General features: G+C 42.2%; 1 protein-coding gene across 2 annotated transcripts in view; it reads left to right on the top strand.

The window, feature by feature from the left end:
• Positions 1-462: 462 nt before the first annotated feature.
• Positions 463-21,634, top strand: part of ankrd50 (ankyrin repeat domain 50) — a 33,674-nt gene continuing 12,502 nt past the window's right edge. For both annotated transcript variants that reach the window (XM_022759960.1, XM_022759961.1), the window contains exons 1-2: positions 463-1,595; positions 14,168-14,400. In XM_022759960.1, coding sequence (XP_022615681.1) covers positions 1,087-1,595; positions 14,168-14,400 — 742 coding nt within the window. In that variant the 5' untranslated portion in view covers positions 463-1,086. The remainder of the gene's footprint in view (positions 1,596-14,167; positions 14,401-21,634) is intronic.

Raw genomic sequence — 21,634 nt, forward strand, 5'->3', positions numbered from 1 at the left:
GGGGGTGGTTGGGGGTGTCAGTGGATAGACTAGAGAAACTGGACGAACCCCTGCCAAGAATTTAGTTGCAGGGCAGGCAGGCCAGCCGTGATGTGGATTCTGGAGGATGAAAGCACCGAAAACCAACTCGCCCACCTTTTTGTAGCTGCAGGAGTAGAGTTAACCCTTCTCTGTAGGTTGGGACATATCTGTACGAATAACATGCATCACAATAAGTAGTGTCAAACTGTTGCAGCTTATACAGGGATATGTTGTTAAAGGCTGAAGGGATCGATAAATGCACTGTGTGTTTTCCGGATTTTCTGCTTCATCTCTGGTTCCGAGAGTATAAATTCTGTATACAAACACCTCTTTGAGTAATTACGATGGTTAATCGTGCATTAGCATAAAGCAGAAACTTGTATTTGAGGTTGTGTCCTAATGTGGCCTTTTTGTTTCTGTCTCTGTTTTCCAGGGGAAAGAGCCGGGCTTAGCATGTTATTGGAGAAACTGACTCTACGCTGGCAGTCTCTTTCATGCTAATGTAATGGAAACGCGCTTCGGTCACCCCCAGTAGCATCTGAAATGCATCAGCGGAAATATATCAGCAACTCCCATGGCTAATTGTATCAAGCGGTGGTGGCTTGAGTTTGCCAGTGGATGCACTCAAGAGCCGGGTGCCCTGCCATGCCCTCCGCCATGCTAAAGCAACACACTCATAATAACAAGGAGCACTCAGTTCAACCAGTGGGAAAGCTCTGGAAAAAGTTGGTGGAAAATCTATGGTTTGAGTCCTTTTTTTTTTTTTTTTAATTTTGACCTAGATATTCTGTAACGCACCAAGGCTCTGCTGCTTTTCCTGCCATCTACAGCAGCTCTGCTTCTTTCTCCACTTTCACTCAAGTTGCATTCATCCCGGCTCCTTCTTCTTAACATCAATACCGAGTACAGTTAAGTGCAACCTGCTTTCTGAGAGGTACAGTTTTGGCTGACGAAATGGATTTCCGAATGTACAGCTGGGCTTTGTGGGAGTTGAAAATGTGAGGGGCAGAATGAAGGGACCCCTATGAAGAGGAGGAATAGGTGGAACAGCAGCACAAGATCAAAATGGCCCAAACCAGTTTGCTGCAGGGGAAGCGCTTTTACTGCCGGGAGTGGGTCTTCCATAAGATCCAGCATTGCCTCCAGGAGAAAACCAACAACCTCAGTGGAGTGACCAGCACTCCCAGTAAGCAGCAGCCGCCGCTGGCGCCCTGCGGGGGCGCATCCAACCCGGGTAGCCTGACGGCAGGATCCACCAAGTCAGGTAGCTCCTGGGGGGTGCTGCTGGTGGGAGGGCCGGGAAGCGGGAAGACTGCGCTGTGCACGGAGCTGTTGTGGCCCACGTCCGCGCAGGGAACCCACCGGGGTCTGCACCAGCAAAGCCTGGCTTTCCACTTCTGCCGGGCGGACGACTCGGACACGCTGTGCGTCGGCGGGTTCATCCGGGGTCTGGTGGGTCAGATCTGCCGCAGCGGGCTGGTGCCGGGATATGAGGAGAAGGTGCGTGACCCAGCTGTGCAGAGCACTTTGCAGCCTGGAGAGTGTGAGAGGAACCCCACAGAGGCTTTCAAGAGGTAAGGACACACAAACACAAATACACTTCCCTTCTCCTCTTTACTTTCCTCCTCCTCCTCCTCCTCCGTACTACAGCCAGATGATTTCACTGATCAGCACACCTTCACATAGAGGAAGATCTAATCCTTTACATTATTGCTGACAATTTGTTGATCAACAGGAAAACAAATTGACGACAATCAAATTTTAGGAAACAAAATGCAGGATCCAGCTCCTTTTAATCTGAGGATTAGCTGCTTTTCTCAGCTGTGCATCATTATCAATGAAATGTCTTTGAGTTTTGGACTGATGGTTAGACAAAATAAGATATTTAAAGTTACTCTTTTATAGTGATTGATATAAAAAAAATAAATGAATCAACAGATTAATGTGTAATGGACTGTTGCAGCGCTACATGATATCACCCACAAAAATAAACCCTGCGTATTGTTTGCTCTCGTTTAGAATAATGATTTGTGAGAAACATGCGTTTTGTGACTCCACCCTGGTGTTTCCAGGTACTGTTGGAAATCTAGGAATTCAGTTTGGCTAGAAATGTAAAATGCAAAGCCAACCCCCTTCCCCCTCCCTTCCCTCTCCACCTTCTGACCCTGATGCACCCCTCCCCCCCTCCCTTTTTTTTTTTTTTTTTTTTTTTTTACTGCTGCTCACACGCATCACATAGCTCCGCCTCAGCAGCCCTCTCCACTTATTTCATGTCATGGTTTTGTTGGTTTTCCCCCCTGGTGAGGCATGCTGGGTGGGACTGTCCCCGCTTGGCTTCTGATTCAAGAAAGGTCAGATATTTTTAAGTTGCAGCCGAGCTCAGGTGGCCCCCGAGACTCATGTGGAAGGAGCTTTGAACTGCGACTGACTCACCGGCTGGCTGACTTACCGGCTGACCCGAGCCGCTGCGCTGCAGAAAGACGAGGTGAAACTGAAGTACAGTAGGCCTGTGGACTTCCAGCGCCTTGCCCGGGCATGTAACATGATCAACACGGACTGTTATTGTAGACACAGGCTTTAGACGGGGAGCTGCGCGTGAGCCTGTGTGTATGTGGGTTACTTGCACGACTTGTCTCCACAGCACAGGTCAGGCAGTCTCTGCAACACAGGCTGGAATGCAGCACTGAAAACACACACACACACAACTCACGCTTCTTGTCTGGCCATCTGGTGACGCTTATTGCACCATCTCAACATCACACACCGGGGGGGGGGAAAGTAGGTCAAACGTTCAGCAAGGTAAATCATTTTTTAAATGCTCACCAGAGTCAACAGCTTTTTTTTTTTTTTTTTTCACATACTCATTCCCAAGGAAGTGAGCGCTCCTCTTGTCATCTGCTCGTAATCATGCCGATGACTCTGACTTCAGTTTGACCCTCTCAGATAAAAGGCAGGTTATCGTAAGGACATAAACAGAAGAGTGAGCCCAGCGGGGACGGACTTCTCACTTCAGCTCTGGTCTGTGTCACGCTGGATGTCGAGAGCCTTTTGCAGACAGTCACATTAGCTGAACGCGGCCTCATGAAGCAAATATTCTGTCACACTCAAGACCTCGGGCCCTGCATTTTGCGCCCAACAAAGACACCGGGCTTTATCGGCGCTGCCTGTTTTGTTTGAGAGGCAAATAAGCACTTCTGTGAAAGCCTTATCACCATCTCAGGTGTAAAAATGTCCCGGGCACCGTTGTACACAAATAATCTTAACGGCTCCCCTGCTGGTCTAGATGCTATCTAGTTTCAGGAAAGCCAAGATTGTCGGCTGTATCTGGCAGTAACATGAAAAAAAATAAAACCAGAGCAAGAAATAGAACCATGTAAAACTTTATTATTATTCCTACATTATAACCACTAATTTACATCAGGGATAAAGACTCACAGGGGGTGCATACCTCATTTTGATTGAACAGATTGAGGCCTGTACTTCACTCAATAAAAGTTATACGAGTTCCAACCACCCCCACCTACCCACCCCTACCCCACTTCTAGCTGTGATTTTAAACGTTAGCTAGTGACTGAATGCATGAGGCCCTGCCAAATTCTTTAGCCTAGTCAAAGACAAACAGCTCTGTTTGTTGATAGTAATCACCAGTCGTGTGTTAATACACCGAAACTGGTTCAGACACGGGTTTACGTCCTCTCTGTGCAACTTGATCGTAGCTTTTCCAATCTGTACGTCTGCAGCGTCAGAGTCAACCAGACTGTGGAGGTTTTAAAGTTGAGTTTGGGATTTTCTATATACAAATCTCCCCACACTGCACTGTTATCTATTTACACACTTGTTTCCACGTTTTATTGTTGCATTTGTATTACCTTAGCTCTGTGTTTTATGGCTGTTCTAACATGAAAAGAGTCAAACTATATGAAATATAAGTGGTAACATTTAGAACCTGTATTTAAATAAAAGCAGAAATTTCAGGTTAAGTTCTTATATTAATGATTTTACTTAAGTAAAAGTAAATATGTATGAAATGTAGTACTCATTTAAAAACTGATGTAATCAATAATTTAATATAGTAGCTGGCCAAAGTGGAGTTAATTTCAGTTTAAAGGAACATTAAATGGAAATACTCAAGCACCACACAAACAGGACTTTGGAAATACCAAAGTTATGACTACAAATTCCTCTGGCAGAAGTGCACCCACCTCAGAAATTCTTGACTAGCCACCAACCAAACTCTGTATAAATCTTCTGAGTATTTAAAAATCACACAGTTTCACATTTTATTTTTCACTCAACTGTTGAGTTCTGTTTCTATTGGCCTACATATGATAATATAAGTATATAATTGCCCCTGCACTTAAGTCTTCAGTGTCTAACAGTCTCATCTTAAGTTACTTTAGTATTGAAAACAAGCTTTATAAAACCCACATATGTTACATACATTGTAAATGCACTGAATGAATGTACTTGGTTAATTTGAACCACTGGTGGTAGCTGAGGTAGAAGCAGAACTTTACATTTGGATATGTGCGCAGTAAAATACAATCATTCACTGACTTTCAGCAGAATCATATTGTAATGTAATGAAAGAGGGAAAATTATATTTTCTGCTGTACAAATGTATTATTAGCATTTTTTTGAATGGCTTTAAGATTACTTTATGTGGTTTTCCTCACATTTGACTTGAAGTATAATTGCTAATATCACGATATTGATATCATTGGTATCACTGAGCCTTACAGGACTGTTTTTTTATTTCATGTACTACTTGTGAAGCATGAGTAGTGCAGATGTCTACCACCACAGGTCATGAGCCACAGTTCTCCAGATAAGAGGCAGTCTCCCCTCTCAGTCTTAACTGTCTTCTGTCTACCAGTCTGAGCTGATGTCTGGTTCAGACTGACTGACTTGACTTCTTAGATGGGTCAGACTCATTGCCATCGCTGCTATCTGAAGGCTTTGACACTTGGACTGTAGTGTATCACCAAGGATTTTATTTCTAGACAAAACCAAAGCACATTCCTCGGTCTCATTAGTCTTATCAAAGGCCACTGCCATGTTTTGACTGGAGTTTGAATGAATTTGCGAGTTTTAAACAACCAGTCAGCCTCCTGTCATCCCACCATGCTTTACTTTCTCCCTTCAGGACAAAAGAGCTGGCTTCAAATAGGTGGAATTAACCCAGTCATGTGGGTCACACTAAAGGCAACAGGTTTTTTTTTTTTTTTCTTTTTTGCTGACGGGACAAAGCTGCCTTTTAGTCTAGGTGTGACTTTATGTGGATCTGCTGTCGGGCTGTTCAGCACCGAGTTAAGTTTATATTGCAGTTGGATCAGTTTCTATTTCTTTGCAAAGGGCACTGACTTCAGAAATGATGAATGACCATGGTTTAAATTTGTGAACAAGATGTGAAGGTTCTTGGCAGCGTTTCATTCCCTCAGCGTGTCTGCGGAAGAAACTGATGCTGCAAGTTGGACTTTTTTTTTCTTCTTCTACAAATGATTAAAAATGCTGATTTTCTGGCAGAAACATCAAACGTTTCATTGTAAACGTTTTCCCTGTTGCTTTGTTCCAAACAACTGTTGATAATTCAGAATTGTAATCAATGCAGAAGTATGATTAGATCTAGTCTTGTAGCCTCCAGTGAACATGGATATATATATATATATATATGTTTTTATTTTTTTAAGTTGTCATTTCACAAGACAGCGTAGCATTACCGGCTTACAGCAAACTTTTTTTTAAAAGTACCTCTTGACAAGTGAATTCAAGTTATTGGCTCTTCTGAGGAAATTGTGAGGTGCAAAGCCAGAGATATAAATAAATATGAAGACGTTTGCAAAGATGACGTGACATCCTGTGATCTAATGGTTACCCGAATGAGAGAAGCCCGTCTAAGAACGTGACATTAGTCATTTCACCAATGTGCCTGTTGCCTCTCTTTGTCTCAATTTGAACACAGTTCAAGTTGGGGCACATTTCAGTCTGAAGAAAATACATTTTTTTTTATAAGTTGGTGAAGGAGCTTTGTGGTTTTTTTTTTCCCCTTTGTGTTGACTTTTTGACTGTTGCACGTCGAGCGGCCCTTCTTATTGGGAGCTAAGGGACGCAAAATGAAAGCGGCCCTCCCTCCCTGTGCCTTTCATGTGGTGCATGGCTGTGGAAAACTTGCTGCAGATCAGGGCCACATTTTACAAACAAAAAAAAAAAAAAAAAAAGACTCTCAGTGTGACGCATCAACTCCAGTCGAGCAGATGAGGAGAAACAGCAGCGCTGGTGCGACTGCAACGATGACTCAGCAATCTGAGGCCAGCCTCTGTCTCCACACCACTGTCGGATGGTGTGTGTGGGGATGTGTGTGTGTGTGTGTGTGTGTGTGTGTGGATGTGCCTACATGCTTGTGTGGGCATACACAACTCATTCATATTATTGTTATCCCACTCAATAAATAAACTCATAAATTGCGGTGCTCAAGCTCATTTATCGGAGGTTTAGATTCATTCATTAGGGCGAGGGAGGGCTTTACTTCCCAAACAATCACTTAGTCTGTAAAATATTGTAAAATGGAGAAAAATGCACATTTTATGTTCCCCACAGTCAAAGGTTAAGTGTTCACATTGATTAACATTATCCAAACAACAGTCTATAACCCAAAGATGTTTGATTTACAAAGAAAAAAAAACAGCAAATGCTTTAGAAGCTAGAACCATTGATTTGGAAATGGCATTTTTGCCTCAGTTACTATCTTAATGGTTAGATCCCCTGAAAACCTGGTTTCAGATCTTAAGTATTTCTCTTCTATAAAGGCCCCATATTGTATAAAGTGAGATTTTTATGTCTTTCTTGATTATAGATCAGCTCTAGCCTCTATATTAATACTGTGAAAGTTTCAAAGCCTCAGTCCACAGAGAAATGCACACAGCCTGTATTCAGAAACTGAGCCTTAAAACCAGCCGTCAGGACTACTGTGACTTTATGATGTCACAACGATGCAGTCACTGCTCTGCCACCGGCAAACCTTGCAGGATTTGTTTTGGGTGTAAAATTTGCGACCTTTTATATATTCACAACTAAATAAGTAACAAAGTTAAAGTTTCAAAGTCAAAAATGAAACTAATCTGCTTCATAAAGACGGTGTGGGTGTGGTTTGATCACATCTGAGAAACGGCGTTGGCAGCGAAAGCAAGAATACTCTTGAAATCTGATTGGTGGATGTAAATATGTGTCATCACCATTTTCCAACTGGGTCTGCCCTCTTCACACCAGTGAGGAAAACAAGGGGAAAAACAAATATACTGAAATCTCTTTTGTGAAATAACCAAAATTGTTTGAACTTTGGCAGAAATGTTTGTGTTTATGCAGGACCCGTCGCTCAGTAAGAAGCTGATTGGAAAAACAAATGGTTAAAGCCTTTAATCAGCATAAAGATTGTTTTCTGATGATGACTAGTTGCCTCAGCATTAGATTGTTCATCTCTCCCTTGCCAGAGCTCACACTGCTGCCCTTTGTTACAAGAATCGAGGTAAAGCCGTGTACAAAATCCTGTCTTGGCCGGCTCGGGGCGGCTTGCAGGTTTACCTGTCTTGTGTTGAAAACCTGGCGAAAAGCGCGTATTTGTGTGGACAGACAGCTGTGTGTCTGTGCATACAGCCGGAGGAGAGCAGAGAGTGTTTTTGGAGGCAAACTCTGGCAGGAGTGTCGGCAGGGAGAAGAGGGAGGGGGTTGAAAAGGATGAAATTTCAGATTCCTTTGACAGTATTGGATAGCCGGCCAGGAATGCACACCTCGTCTGGGTTGGGAAGAGCTTTGGGGATTTGGAATAGTTATCTGAGGTATGTGTGCTGGCCAGAAAAGAAGTGTGTCTGTTTACACGTTTGCAAATCATTAATAGGCTGCGTTATAAAAGTAAACAAGTATGATCTTGTTGATTGAAGAGGCAAGATTTTAATGCTTTAATCAAGACCCAGCTCATTTCAAATAACTTGAATTTTAACAACCTATTAACAAGGTAAATAAGTTGACTTGAAAGGGCAAGTCAGGAGAGAAATGCACTGTGTAGCAACAACAGTTTGGTGTGACGTAGTTGAAGGGTGGGGAAAGGGTTAGATTTCAGATGGACAGTACTTCCAGATGCAGCCCCTACCCTCATAAAAACAACCACTGTTTATGACCTGTCCCATGACAGTGTGAAGAATCAAAAACGTCATGAGACTCCATCTCATAGATCACCAGACATCAACTTAAGTTTGTCATTTTAAGGACAATAATATTATTATGACAATTATAATAATAGTTGTTTTTATGTGTGTGTAAGTGGCGCCCGATTTGCTTCCCACGCGCCTCTCGCATCCCCCTGACCAGGCACTCATCTCTTGGACATTGTTTCTCAGACAGCTGGAGGCATTTGTCTGCTTGGAATCCAGCACAGAATTGATTGTGTAGATCCATTAAGCCAAGATCAATTGTATTGCAATTGCATTGTCTAGCATGTATAAAGAATAGCAGAAATAAGCACTTTTTAAACACTTACAGGAAACATTTAAAAGTCGTTTTTTTAGTCGTTTTTGCTGATGTTATGTCATTATATGAGGTAATCGGCTTTTGACAGCTGACAGAAAACACCTGCTTTGACATTACTGACTGAGGTGTGGCCTGAAGTCCACCAAGCTTGGGAGTTTCAGCTTGTAGATAGCGGGGATGGATAACTAAAAAGAAATATGGAGCCAATAAAATATTCTCAGTTGTGACTGACTTTACACAAGCTGCCACACAAGAACCTAACAGAGGAAATAATCTCAAATGAATGAAGTCTTTGTTTATATCATGAGAAATATTTTCAAATTATAAAGAAACAAGAGTGAGTCTGTGTTCCAGGCCAACTTTTGGTAGCTCAGATTGGTACAGTTTTCATGACTCTGTATTGTAAGTATTGAGATCTGAAATCTAGATACAACAGATACAAAAAGTTAGTTATAAATAACTTGGTAAATAAGACCTATAATTAATTTCTAATTAGAAAGTGTTTGCTGTTTAGCTGATAGGCTTTAATAAAACAACACTTAATAGTCAGCAGCCATACCAGGTTATATTTAGACACAGCTACACTTTGAGCAAGATGCTAACGTCAGCATGCACGCTGACAATGACGATGTTTATGTTTATGCTATGATGTGTAACATGTTCACTGTCTTATGTTTGATTGAGCACGAGGCTCATGGGAATGTAGTTGCAGGTATTTGGTCATAAACCAAACTTCTGGATAGATCTCGTAGCAATCCACCCGATAGTTGGTAAGATATTTCAGTTTGGACCAGAGTGGAGGACTTACCGGCCGACAGACTGAAAGACTTGATATTACCATCCCAGGAGCCATGCCAGCAGAGATAAAGATTCAAAGATCCATCAAATTGGACATTAGCAAATTCCAAACTGCAGCTGAATCTTAAAAAGCGAAACCCTGCGCATGTAGCAGAAAATTCACTGAGATATGAGGTGTGGGCAGAGTAGCGTCATGTCAGGGGAGACGTTGATAAAAATGCACGTTTAATCAGAATAATGTCGTCATGCTTTTAAGCTCATTTGTGCCTCGACACGATGCAGTTGTTCAAGCATAATAAGGATTTATTTAAAACGCTGCCCAATTCTCCACTCAGTCGTTTTGAACAAATGATTATAATGACCATTTCTGTAGTTTTGAAAAGTAACTAATTTAATGCTGCAAGGTCGACATCCTCAGTGGGTTATCTGTCTAATGAAAGGCTCTCAGCTTAAATTATTGTAAATATGTCTGTCCGCGGCTTATGTAATTGCGGTTCTGCTCCTGTGTAACCACTCTGCATCAAGCCTTTGATTTGTAAAATAAAAAAATAAATAAAGAAGCTTTATTCGGTGCGTATCCACGTTGGAAAAACCGTAGTAAAGCCTTGGATTTGGAGTTTATGTCCAATCAGATAAAACTGGCGAGAGATGATAACAGATTGTGGAGCACACAAGAGCATATGGAGGATGTAACAGGAAGAATACAGTTAAACTGTCTGAGCCGGGCTGTTGATAACATTTGCTCTCAGCCCCAGTCGCTCCTATTGTCCTCATCAGTGTGATTACTTTGAACGAGATGATTGCAGTAGTGTTATGCATAATGTAAGAATGCTATAAGAAAAGTGTGAGGGGAGAATCTGCAAGATAGTTGTCTCTTTCACTTTGGATGAGCTGGTGCATGAGTCAGCTGTTGTCGCTCAGCTCTGTGGCACTAAGCTCTCCCGACTTCTCAAAGACGCTGAGCAGGCTCCCTCCAAATTGACTCGATGCTAAATGAAGAGATGGTGGGGGGTGGTGGGAGGGGGTGGTGGCGTTCTTCTAATGAAAAGGCCTCTGGTTTTTTAACTGATAATGGTGGAAGGCTTTGTCAGTATCACTCTGCGTGGTGATCTGTCTGAAGCTGAGAGCTGCACTCACCTGCCGGCCATCCTTCCATTAACAGAGCGGTGTCGAGGCCAGACGTGCATTGTGTGTGTGTGTCACCCTCCTGGTCAGTGTTTACGTGTGTTGAGTGTGTGTGGTGGTGTTTGGGTATGTGGCATGAATTTCAGGCTCCGCGCCCGCTCTATAAAATGAGCTGTGTAAATTTGTAAGGCTCTGGCTCTGGCTCGGTGCCCGGCGCTGCCCCGTCGGCCCAGACATCTTCACTAAGCGTCACACTGAAAGCTTCACTTTGCACATTGTGGAAGGAGCAATGGCCGCCGCAGTCGTGAGCACAACATGACAGATGGCGGGTGCATCAGATGCATTTCACATCCCCCTCTCTTTCCCCCCCTTTTTTTTATTTTCTTAAATAGCAATTGGCACCAACTTGGGCATATGTTGAGGAATTGAGCGAGAACCAAAATAGTTGGTAGAAACGTCCAAGACCGCCGCGTGTGGCTGAAAGACTTTTAATTTTCTGGCTCAGGTATGCTGCAGGTCTGCATGGCAAACTAAATCAGCTTTTCCTGAGCTTATTTTCTCTCCATCTCCCATATCCCATGGAGTTTTCTTTGTCTGCAGTCCTCCTCTTTTGACTCTCTGACAGCCCCAAAGTAGCCGAATTGTGATAGAAGAAAGGCTCTTTGTTTTGCCCACTTGCTGTCACTGTGGATTTGATTGTCTCAGTAGGCAGCGTGGCCTCAGACACAACCATTCACACACACTCTCACACACAGTCACCCCTGTGGATGGACATTCCTTTTGGCAGGGCTCCCAGATGGCACTGCAGGTCTCTCTGTGGGCTGCGGCCATCAGAAGGAGTGATTGACTGCGTTTCTGAAAGGCTGAGCAACATCACGGCGGAGCGTGAAGGTTGGAGAGCCTTAACATTGCTTTTCTTTCCTGCTGAGAGTTCAAACTGCTCGGGAGAAAGTTATGAGTACAGCTGAAGATTGTAAAGACTTTGGGAAAAAAACCTGATTTAAGTGCCCAGTGTCTAGCTGAGGGGAGGCTAATGTACATTTTGAAGGATTTTCATCTTGTGCTGAAGTGACCAGTTGATTAATGGAGGATTTGAAAGGCAACAGCATTTTGGGCTGTTTGTCCGATTAATGAAATCTTATCTCAGAATGGTAACCCTTTAGGAAAAATGTCTAAGAAGTAGTGCTGTCTATTGGTATGATATCGTATATAGAATTTCAAAACACCTGAAAGTCAGCTGTACACTTGCAAATCAGACCTGTAGCACGATGCAGACTAATGCTGCACGATATTAGAAAGAACTGACATTGCAATATTTTTTCCTGCAATATATTTTGTGATATGAATAAATACAGGAATTTTCAACCAGTGAGTAAATCTGCGCCTTACTTTGTACATCCGACATGTGACTATTGTGCATGTTTACACTGCAATAATGATGCTGTAATGAAACGTTGTGCAGCCCTAGTGTAGATCATCAGCACAAACCTTTCCAATACAGCGTAGTTCCACTGCAAGACATTTGCAAATGCATTCCAATATATTGGAAATTTAGTCAAACACTGGCACTTCTCTTCAGTAACCAAGGGAAAGTCACTGGAAAAAAAATGGCCTCCTCTGTGTGTTCTTTGGACTGAAAGCACGCAGGCCTTCACCCCAGCCATTTCTGCTTCCATGTGCTTAAGGATAATGAACTAGGGGTAAGATGTAAGCCTAAAGTGGTAGATGCTTAAAAAGGGAATGGCTTTGGAGCCGCAGGGTTAGTGACAGGCTGTTGAGCATCCTGAGGAAGTCTCATTAAAACAGTATTTTAGTGTTTTATGACAAAGCTTACAAGCAATGTCAGTTCCATTAAGGAAGACTGGTAGTTAAAGAGACGGTCCCATCATCTGGAAGGTGACCGATTTTATCTGCGCGACAGCTACCCGTGAAAAGCCTCAGATGCCCCCGAGGCCGTCTCTACTCTTGAGTCAAGTTTTCATGTCGATTAATTGATTTGTTCAACCCTCTTTAAATGTTTAATTAACCTAGACCCAGATTAAAATGTCACTAATATGAAGTCCTCAGATCCTTTATCGCAGCCAGCTGAGCTGGAAGTAATTTTCTGAGTCCTGGGAAATGACATTCTCCCAAACATGCGTCTTATGACTGGCTTCAAACCGTTGGTGGCAGTCACAGTGGAACAGAAGTCTTGCCAGCACAAACATCCTTTCATAGAACAAAATATGCATTTGTTAACCATCTCGCTTCAGTGAGTGTTTATGTGTGAAGTTACACATTAGCACTGGAGCAAGTAGATTCTATGTGTTGCTTACAGTTTTGCATTGATAGGAGGTTAATGCAGCATTTAAAACGTGCCACAGGGCTGAATTTCATGGGTGTTCATATTCAAACATCAATATTAATGTTGCAGGGAGATTTGTTTAGGTTTGACTTGGATTAAAATCTTGCGTGTTTAGCCGTCATGATAGTTGCTAAATAAAGTTTTCTTCACATCTTTAAAATCATCTCAAGGCTGAGCATTTAGCTGTCGGGCAAAGATTTTTGTTGAACAAAAAAGGCCCACTGAATTATAAATGACTGTATCTGCTCTGGATGTTTGTGTGAGCTCAAATGATCTGCAGTGGGCCTGTTAATGGTTGCAATTTGGGTTGGATGGAGACATATTTAAACGCCTACACTCTCTCCCAATTGAGACTGATGAACTGAGATTGATACGCCTCAAGAAAATCACTCTCTTGTTCGCCATAAGTGTGTGTTGTTGTTGTGGCACTGCTGCATCATACCAGACAAACTGGTAGGAACAAATATATCCTGGAGTAAAGCTTGTGCCATGCAGAGGAGGATAACAATGGAACCCTTGTTATTATTTTATACCAAACACAGATATTTTTTTATTAACGTTATAGTATTAGAGGTGTGTAGGAGTCCGAAAAAAATCTGTTTTGGTTTAATTTGGCCATAAACCAGTAACGGCTCTCAAAAGTTTGTCACACCAACTAATATGTAAGACTAAAGATATAATGAAATTTAGCGTTATAATAATAATAATTATAATAATAATGATAATAACAATACACTTGATTTATATAGCACTTTTTTTTCAAATTTAAGAAGCGATTTACAAAAGAAATAAAGTTAGGATAGCTTGTAAGCTGAAATGACTTTTCATGTTCATAACCAACCATTACTCCCTTGTTACAATAGTTAGCTAACTAGCATAAATTGCAAAGTAGCGAGTGACAGCTAGCTTGCTGATTTGTAATGATGCCAAAACTGCTGAAATGATTAGTTAATTAACTGATAAGTTGAGCAACAGAAGATTAATAAATTAATCACTGTAGTTGTTAATCAATGAAATACCTGTCTGATCTGCTTTGGGGATTCTACTGTTGTTAGTTTTATATCTTTGTCGACCAAAACAAGTAATTTAAAGATGTCACCTTGAGCTGTTGGAAATTATGTCAGACATTTTTCTCCATTTTCTGACATGATGGAAAACAATTCGTCAGTTAATTGTAAATATACAGATAGAGTAATTGATTTGAAAAATATTTTTGTTGCAGCCCTAAAAGAAAATAACTTTTTGCCAAGTTTAAAATGCATCACAAAAACCACAATCTGATCATTCATCCCGTTTGTCAGGCACAATCATTGAGATGAAAACATGATTAAAAAATCCTCCTCGTCTTTCTTTCCTCAGATGTGTCCTCTTGCCTCTCCTGAGCGTGAAGCCTCCTCAGCAGTCTCTCTTCCTGCTTGTGGACTCTATCGATGAAGGCTGTCTGTTGGGCGAGGGGGAGCAGAGGTCGTCCCCCGGCTCCCCCAGGACCATCGCCGAGCTCCTGGCCAGTCATCACGAGTTCCTGCCTCCGTGGCTCCTGCTCATCTGCTCCGCACGACGACAGAACAAGGCCATCACCAAACTCTTCACAGGTAAATATCGCAGCTTTTTCCTGGCCCCTATTCTGTAAATGAAGAAATTTCAACCCGAAGTTTGAATTTAAAAGTGAAGTAATCCCCCCCCCCCAAAAAAAAAAGACTCAAAGTGTTGTATGTAGCATTTTCAAAATCCATACATCATTGTCAAAATAATTGTGATACCTTAATCACAACTGAACTGAGCTGATGTAAAGAGACAGTTTGATAAATGAGACAATATTTGAACTTGTCAGCACAGCTCCGTCCTTCTAGCAGCTATTTTTCAGTCTTATTATGATACATTTCACCTGAAAACGCGGTTACAAAACAAAACCTGCGTTGTGCTTCCTTTTTCTGTCACTGCTGTTCAGACAGCACGGACGCAAAAGGCTTGCCAACATCGCGACATGTCCAAGAAGATTAGGGTCACGGTTGCAGAACTCTTTTAAAGAGTTGCAGCACTTCCTTGACGTCCTATGACACTGTACCGTACCAGCTGCTATTATCTCCTTGTCAGCCCAGCAGCCTACTCTGTGGTGATGAGCTGGAATAACATTCATCAAGAACCTGACTGTGTGGGAGGAAGTCTCCTCCGCAAGCTCGCACTGCTGCATATCCCCCTCTACCTTTCCAAAACCACTGAATGTGGGAGCTTCTCGTGCCCTCGGCTTGCCTCTCAAACCGTTACGTAATATCCCAGCAGTCTAAGCGGCCGTTCCTGCGCTGCTCCCCACTCAGGAGGATGCATGAAGCCAGGTTCAAAGCTGAATGAGCTACATGGTTTCTTCCTTTGTTGGCTGCACAAATGGCAGTGCACAGCCCATATAGATAATAATGTTATGATTACTATGACCTGGACGAATGAGAACATTCACAGACAGATAGCCCATATAGATGTAGTTCAGATAACTATAATTTGTTATTTTGTACATCATTGATATTGAACAAATAAAAACAGGCACGGAGAATGTGAGCGACGGAATGCAAAGAGACAGAAGAAGGCTTTAAATCTCGTCTTGATCTTTATGTTTTCTTCTTGCTGGTGTTGCTCATGTTTGTATGATGAACATTTTGTAGAAGTGGAGGAGCTGCTGTGTTGTGTAGAGCAGCACAATAGGCTGGTAGTCAGGAACCTGTATGATCTTGTTTCCATTTGTCTCTGTCAGGGAGTGTATTGTGGTCAGGAGGAACATTTTAAGATGATGTAAAGACAAAATTTACACAAATGAGGCATTCAGATGCTAACATAATAAAATGTTATTTGCTTTGGTGACCGGTTACACTCTGATATTTAGCCCCAACTATAACTTTGCCCAGCATTTGGCTTTTAGTGGGCAGTATATTTCACAATCTGGCATGTGCTCAGTGGACTGCAGCAACGTTTTTGCAGGTATGCTAGAAGTCAGACGGCAGGATGTGTGGGCATGCTGTAGACTAGCTGGCCAGTTTTAAATGCAAACAATACAGATAATGTATATGCCCATAATAGCAGATGAGTTCCTGTGTAAAACTGCAGTTTACAGTTTTTGCAGGTGACTCGAATACATTAAATATTCTCCGGTTCCAGCTTCTTCAGTGTGAAGATTTGCTGATATTCCTCTTGATTCCTGTCATTGTGAGCTGAATATGCTTTGTACTGTTGGTTGGAGAAAAACAATTAATCAAGAAAATAACTGCCGTATCAATCGATAATCATCGGTCACAGTTGGTTCAAACCATGTTGGTCCATTTGGGCTCAGCGACCCATGTGCAACTAGCAGGGCGTTCGGACTCGCGCCCTGTTTTATGTGTGTCAGCTGTGTATAATTTTCGCGGAGCAGATCAGTGTCACCATCGTCGGAGCACCTGTCTCATTAGACTGTCACGTGTTTACACCTCGACTCCGCTATGTAGTTTTGCAAGTAAAGTAAATGATTGTGTGGCTCAGCGTTTGGGATTAAGTGAAAGTGTAGGTGTCAGACTGGTGGAAGTGTAGATCTGATTAGTGTTGACAGTGGCAGCGAGGAGTTGGGGGGAGGGAAAGTTTAATTTTAGGATACTAGTACTCCCTTTGAGTCTTTTGTGGGAGTCGTGCATCTAATTCAGCAAAAAAAAAAAAAAAACAACTGTGATGCAAGCTGCCCATTTCATAATTGCAAAGACACACCCACCCACACTTTCCTCTTAACATCAAAGCGTCGACGTAGGTGCCCGTGCTTGATTAGATTCTGGATCGGTATCAGAGTGTAGTATAAAGCAACCCTCACAGCATTTTCCCCTCAAAAAAGTTTGAGCCCACAGACAAGAAGAACTTTTATATTTGATTTCTTTTCAGCAGCAATTTGCATTCAATCGTATTTTCTGGTTTATCCTGGGTGTGTGTGTGTGTGTGTGTGTGTGTGTGTTCTTGAGTATGTGTGTGCTGTCTGCTGTGTCTGGCCTCAACCACAGTTTTAAATCGTCCGATTTTATCTGGAGTGCATATAAAGTTGACAGTGCAGTCAGCAGGGGAATATATAGCCGTATATGCCACAGATGTAAATGCTAATGGGGAAGTTTTTATCTGTAACTTACTTCAGAGAATCTCAGGGAGTTCTGTGATTGCCTATTTTCTTTTTCTTCACTTATGTTTGTAGCTGATGAGCTGTCTGCTCTTTTTGTTTTTGATATGATTTGAAGGGAATTTCATCTTGGAACAATCTGATAAACAGCAGTTATCTTCTTTTAGTTTCTTTCTTTCCTTTTTTTGGACCGGATCTCATTGCTGCCTCTTTGATGACGGCCAAGCTTTTGTCAGGTTCGTATTCCAACTGCCAAGCGATTGCTTTTCAAAAAAACAAATCTCCTTTTGAGCGGAGGAACAGAACCAAACTCACACATCAGATTTGATGACCCCATTTTAAAGAAGTGAAGGACATATGTTTTTCCTTTTTTTGGGATGAAAATGTTGTTCTAGATTAAAATCTGTATCTTTTCATTGGATCCTATTGAGTTTGTGCATTGAGATGCTCCTGCAGACCCACAATGAGCCTTGGCCTTCCTCCTCTCTGGTGCTTTTAGCAGCATCTTTGTTTTGTCTAGATTCAGTCTTCCGCTTTTAGTTCAACACTGGAAATTCTTCCGCAAGACTGGCTTTTTCTTTTTCCTCACACATAACATGGATGTAGACTCGCACACAAACACACTCACCCACTTACCGTGTCCTCCATTAACTTGCACGCCTTATTATGAAGCAGTCTGAATGCTCCTTATTCATGCAGCGCAGGACTGAAAATAGACCAAAGGACTTCAGAGTATCAAATTGAGGCCAAGTGTCCCCTAAAAATACCCTCCATATTGTTTACAAGTCAGAGATGGCAGTGACCTGCCAAAAGCCTCCACTTTCATGCTCTGTGCGAAGCCAACTCCTATTTTATATGAGTGGCCTTTTTCGTCTGGGGTGGAGGTTGTGTGGGTTTCCCAGTATACTCTGGTCTGCGGCGATGGGAACTTTGTGGTTGTGTGAATATAGTGTCGATAAAGTTTGTGTAATGACCTTTAACCACAAGGTCATTCTGCAGCATAAGTTGCCGGGGGGCCAGAAGTCAGCCGCGATGCTTTTAAGATTACTGAAAGAATTTTGAAATGGCTCTTCCCCTTGCTCAACTGTTATTCCCTGTGTCCGTCTGAGAGTGGAATGTGCTTTGGGAAGTTTTCAACACCTCTGAGACCGAGCAGGAAGAAGGAGGCATTCTGACTTCTGCAGCAGAATGCCCCGCTCGCATCCGCTCGGCTAATGCCCCACAAACAAAGACTGTTCTGTCCGTGAGCAGGAGTACAAGAATTTTGTAGCAGGCCGACTTACATTATATGATCACTTAGTTTTGATTATACCTCAAGTCTTCATGTGTTACCCTTTGAAACTGACTAAAACTCTTTAGATGTAAATAAGCCCAGAATCATAATGAAAACTGAAATATGCTCAATCTGTTAGCGCTGCTTCTTTATGTCCCATGTGACAGCCGACCTATGGAGAGAAGCTTGCTTTTTCTGTGCTTACCCCCCTCCGTTGCGCCGTGCTACTGTAAGACCATGATAGGGGTAGCGGAGTGGAAACACTTAGGCAGCGATTTTGGTTTGGAGCCGGGTAGAATCTGTGCCAATTTAACAAGGCCTCCGGCAGAAGGGAGAGCAAGGGAAAAGGGAAAGAGAGGGCGGGGTGGAGGTGGGAGACAGTGGGGTTGGGCATTTAAATAGAAACAGCCTCTCAGACATTTTTTTTTTTTTTTTTTCAACAGCTCATACCTCAATCTCTCATCATTTTCATACATGCACACGACTGATAAAGCTGACAATTTGTCAAAATTGGACAGAATTTATATTGTGCCGGCTTAGCAATGCCTCCTATAACTTCTGGAATTCCAAATTAGACTTATGCAATGAATTATAAAGCAGAAATTTTATTTATTGTGGAGTTTTTGAAGTCTCTACTTTTTAGTTTTTTAGCATTTTCACTTCGCTAAGGGTCACATTAAAATAATTACAGCCTCATTTCAATCATAATCCCCTTCACAGATTTTGACCCAGCGTAGTGTGTGATCTTTTTATCGTGTGGAGGCATCACTGAACTGTAATGGCTACCATCTGCCCAATATTGTTTATGGTGCATGCTTGTCAAAGTCGCTGTTTCTCAAGCAGCAAGTATGTGTTGGCACCCTGGTAGGGTTAGCGGGGAGCGCTGCACGGAGTGTACGAGAGTATGTCCTAAAAAATCCCTGAGAATATCTTATGAGAACATGCTGATAAATATTTTATTTTTGATAAGGGAGGGGTTGGAAATTAGTCTTATTAAAGCACAGCAAACACGTGATGTGGTGGGAAGGTTGAACCACCAGGCTGCTCAGCAAGTCCACACATGACTGGTATTAATTTGATATTGGTATTTACTGTCAGAAAAAGTATCCTGTCTGTTCCTGGCTGAGTCTGATTCCATTTAACCTCAACGTTGACTGAGGCCTAAATCAATAGCAGCTTAGAATAAGAACAGAAGTAGAAGACTCTGCTTTCCTGGTTTGACATAGTTTGTGACATGCAGCCAATAAGTCATGTAAGGTCGCAGCTACAGAGCCCTGACCACCTCACTGTGAAGAAAGGATGGGGTTTACCTAATCTGAATTTATCACCAAATCTATGAAAACTGACTGATTTTGAACGTCTCACTGATCCAGTTTCAGCAATTATAAGCAACAAAAGTTATTTAAGGTCCCATATTTTACATTTTTCCGGTGTTTTATTTGAAATGTTGCTCCATAAGAAGATATATTTGTGGTTTTAAAAACCAAAAACCATCTCAATGTAGTTTTACATCTCCCTCTCTCTGGAGCTCTAGTCACATCAGGCCTGTGAACCAATCAGAAGAGAGGCTCTGAGCCACTCTTCTGACTGTTTTCTGAGTGATAAAATATGAATAAAAATATAGCAGATTTCAGGTAAACAATCAGAGAAGCCAAATCCTGCAAGGCTGGATGATGGGTCCAGGTGGGTGGGGCCTGCAGCATGGCTGAGAGCAGTGACTGCTTTGTTGTGACATCACAAAGTTACAGAAGTCCTGATGGCTCGTTTTAAGGCTCACAGTATCAATATAAAACCTAGACCTGCTTTATAATCAAAAAGGACATGGACATCTACCTTTGTACTATATGGGACCTTTAATAACTTGTTTTTTAAAGTTTAGTTTAGTAGTTTAACTTTCTGTAGTCTTTGCTTGTCTCCTTATTTAGCATACAGACATAAGAATGATAGTGATCTTCTCATCTCCCTCCCCACAAGAAAGTAAATAAGCATATTTCTCAAAAGGATATTGCTTAAAGAAATAAAACGAAGATTTAATAAACATTCAAGAAACAGAAATGTAGAGCATGTAGTTAGCTGAATAACAATGTCAAAAGAAAAAAGATAAGATTTTTTATCTTATCAAGCCTATTTTACTGGATCCAAATACAGCCAGCTATCAGAACACAGGCATATATGGAGACAAAAAAAAAAAAAAAAATCTGTTAAGATCTGAGATAATCTGAGTGAGGAGAGTCTTGTGTCTTGAATCCTGTGTGGAAGCATCTCGTGGCTAATCCGCGAAAACAGGAGGAGGAGGTAGAATGACAATGATACAGACCAGTTTAGAGGAAACACAAAACAAAACCTCGTGCAAGCTGCACTTAGGATTTTGAGAGAAAAGCCAACATGAGCGAGGGATGAGGAAGGATGGAGAAGGCCTGGATTTGGGAACTGCAGTGCCAGTAGTTATAATAATATAGTATCAGTGTGCTACTGGAGCCGTGAAAGATAATAGCTCCCCTCAAACAACCACATTCCTGCTCTGCAGTGTTACAGCAACTTCAATTAGATTGATTTCCACTATCATAAAATACATTATTATTTTCATTCTTTCCCCAATTTTTACTCCTTAGTTCTTCCAGTTGGGCAACAAGGGGCACTTGGCGGGAGTTGAGGATTTGTAACAGCCAAAAAACTTGGAGAACAGCCACACAAAAATACCCACACACACACACACACACACACACACAAAAGCCCCTCTTAGTTATGAATCACAGCTGTAATTAAGACGGTTATATTCCTGGCTCGGGCTGAGGAATGTTTCAGGAGCGTGTGGCCACTTTGAGGACACTCATCCTGTGAGGCATTTTGATGGGGGGGTTTTACTCATTTCCTTCCTTAGATGACACATTTGCTCATTCTCTTGAGTTGGTCTACTTGCATATCCCACAGTGCGTAGATAATCATCATAAACTGCTGTATATTAAAATGTACACTTTGTGACTCAGGGGTGGGTTTGGGTTTTTGTTTCCTGTATTTGCTTCTCATCGGGGGGGGGGGGCAGTCCACCCTCGCGAGGACCCCGAACCGCATCTTCCCGCTCTGCCCGCCGTGAATGGAGCTTTCTTCACCCGCCCCGCCGAGAGACAGAACTGATTTACCACCAGTGGTCACAAATGAAAAGAGCAGCCCTGTTTTAAAAAAGTGTGCGGCCTCTTCCACCTCTCTGAGCAGCCCTTTGTCCCGAGGCATACGTTTGAATCTGACACAGGGCAAGGCCGCCCCCTCCACAAAAAAAAAAGAGGAAAGGTCAACAAAACTTTTAACATCTCCGTGGATGTGCTGCTTTTTTTCTTTTTTTTTTTTTTTGGGGGTATACTTTTAAATGTAAGACCTCACTGGAGAGACCGCGAGATCTCCTGGCCGACTGACAACACAAACACAGTCGTAAAGCAGC

The sequence above is a fragment of the Seriola dumerili genome, unplaced genomic scaffold (genome assembly GCF_002260705.1).
Source record: "Seriola dumerili isolate Sdu_G_001 unplaced genomic scaffold, Sdu_1.0 BDQW01000331.1, whole genome shotgun sequence".
In the NCBI taxonomy this organism is placed as follows: Eukaryota; Metazoa; Chordata; class Actinopteri; order Carangiformes; family Carangidae; genus Seriola; species Seriola dumerili.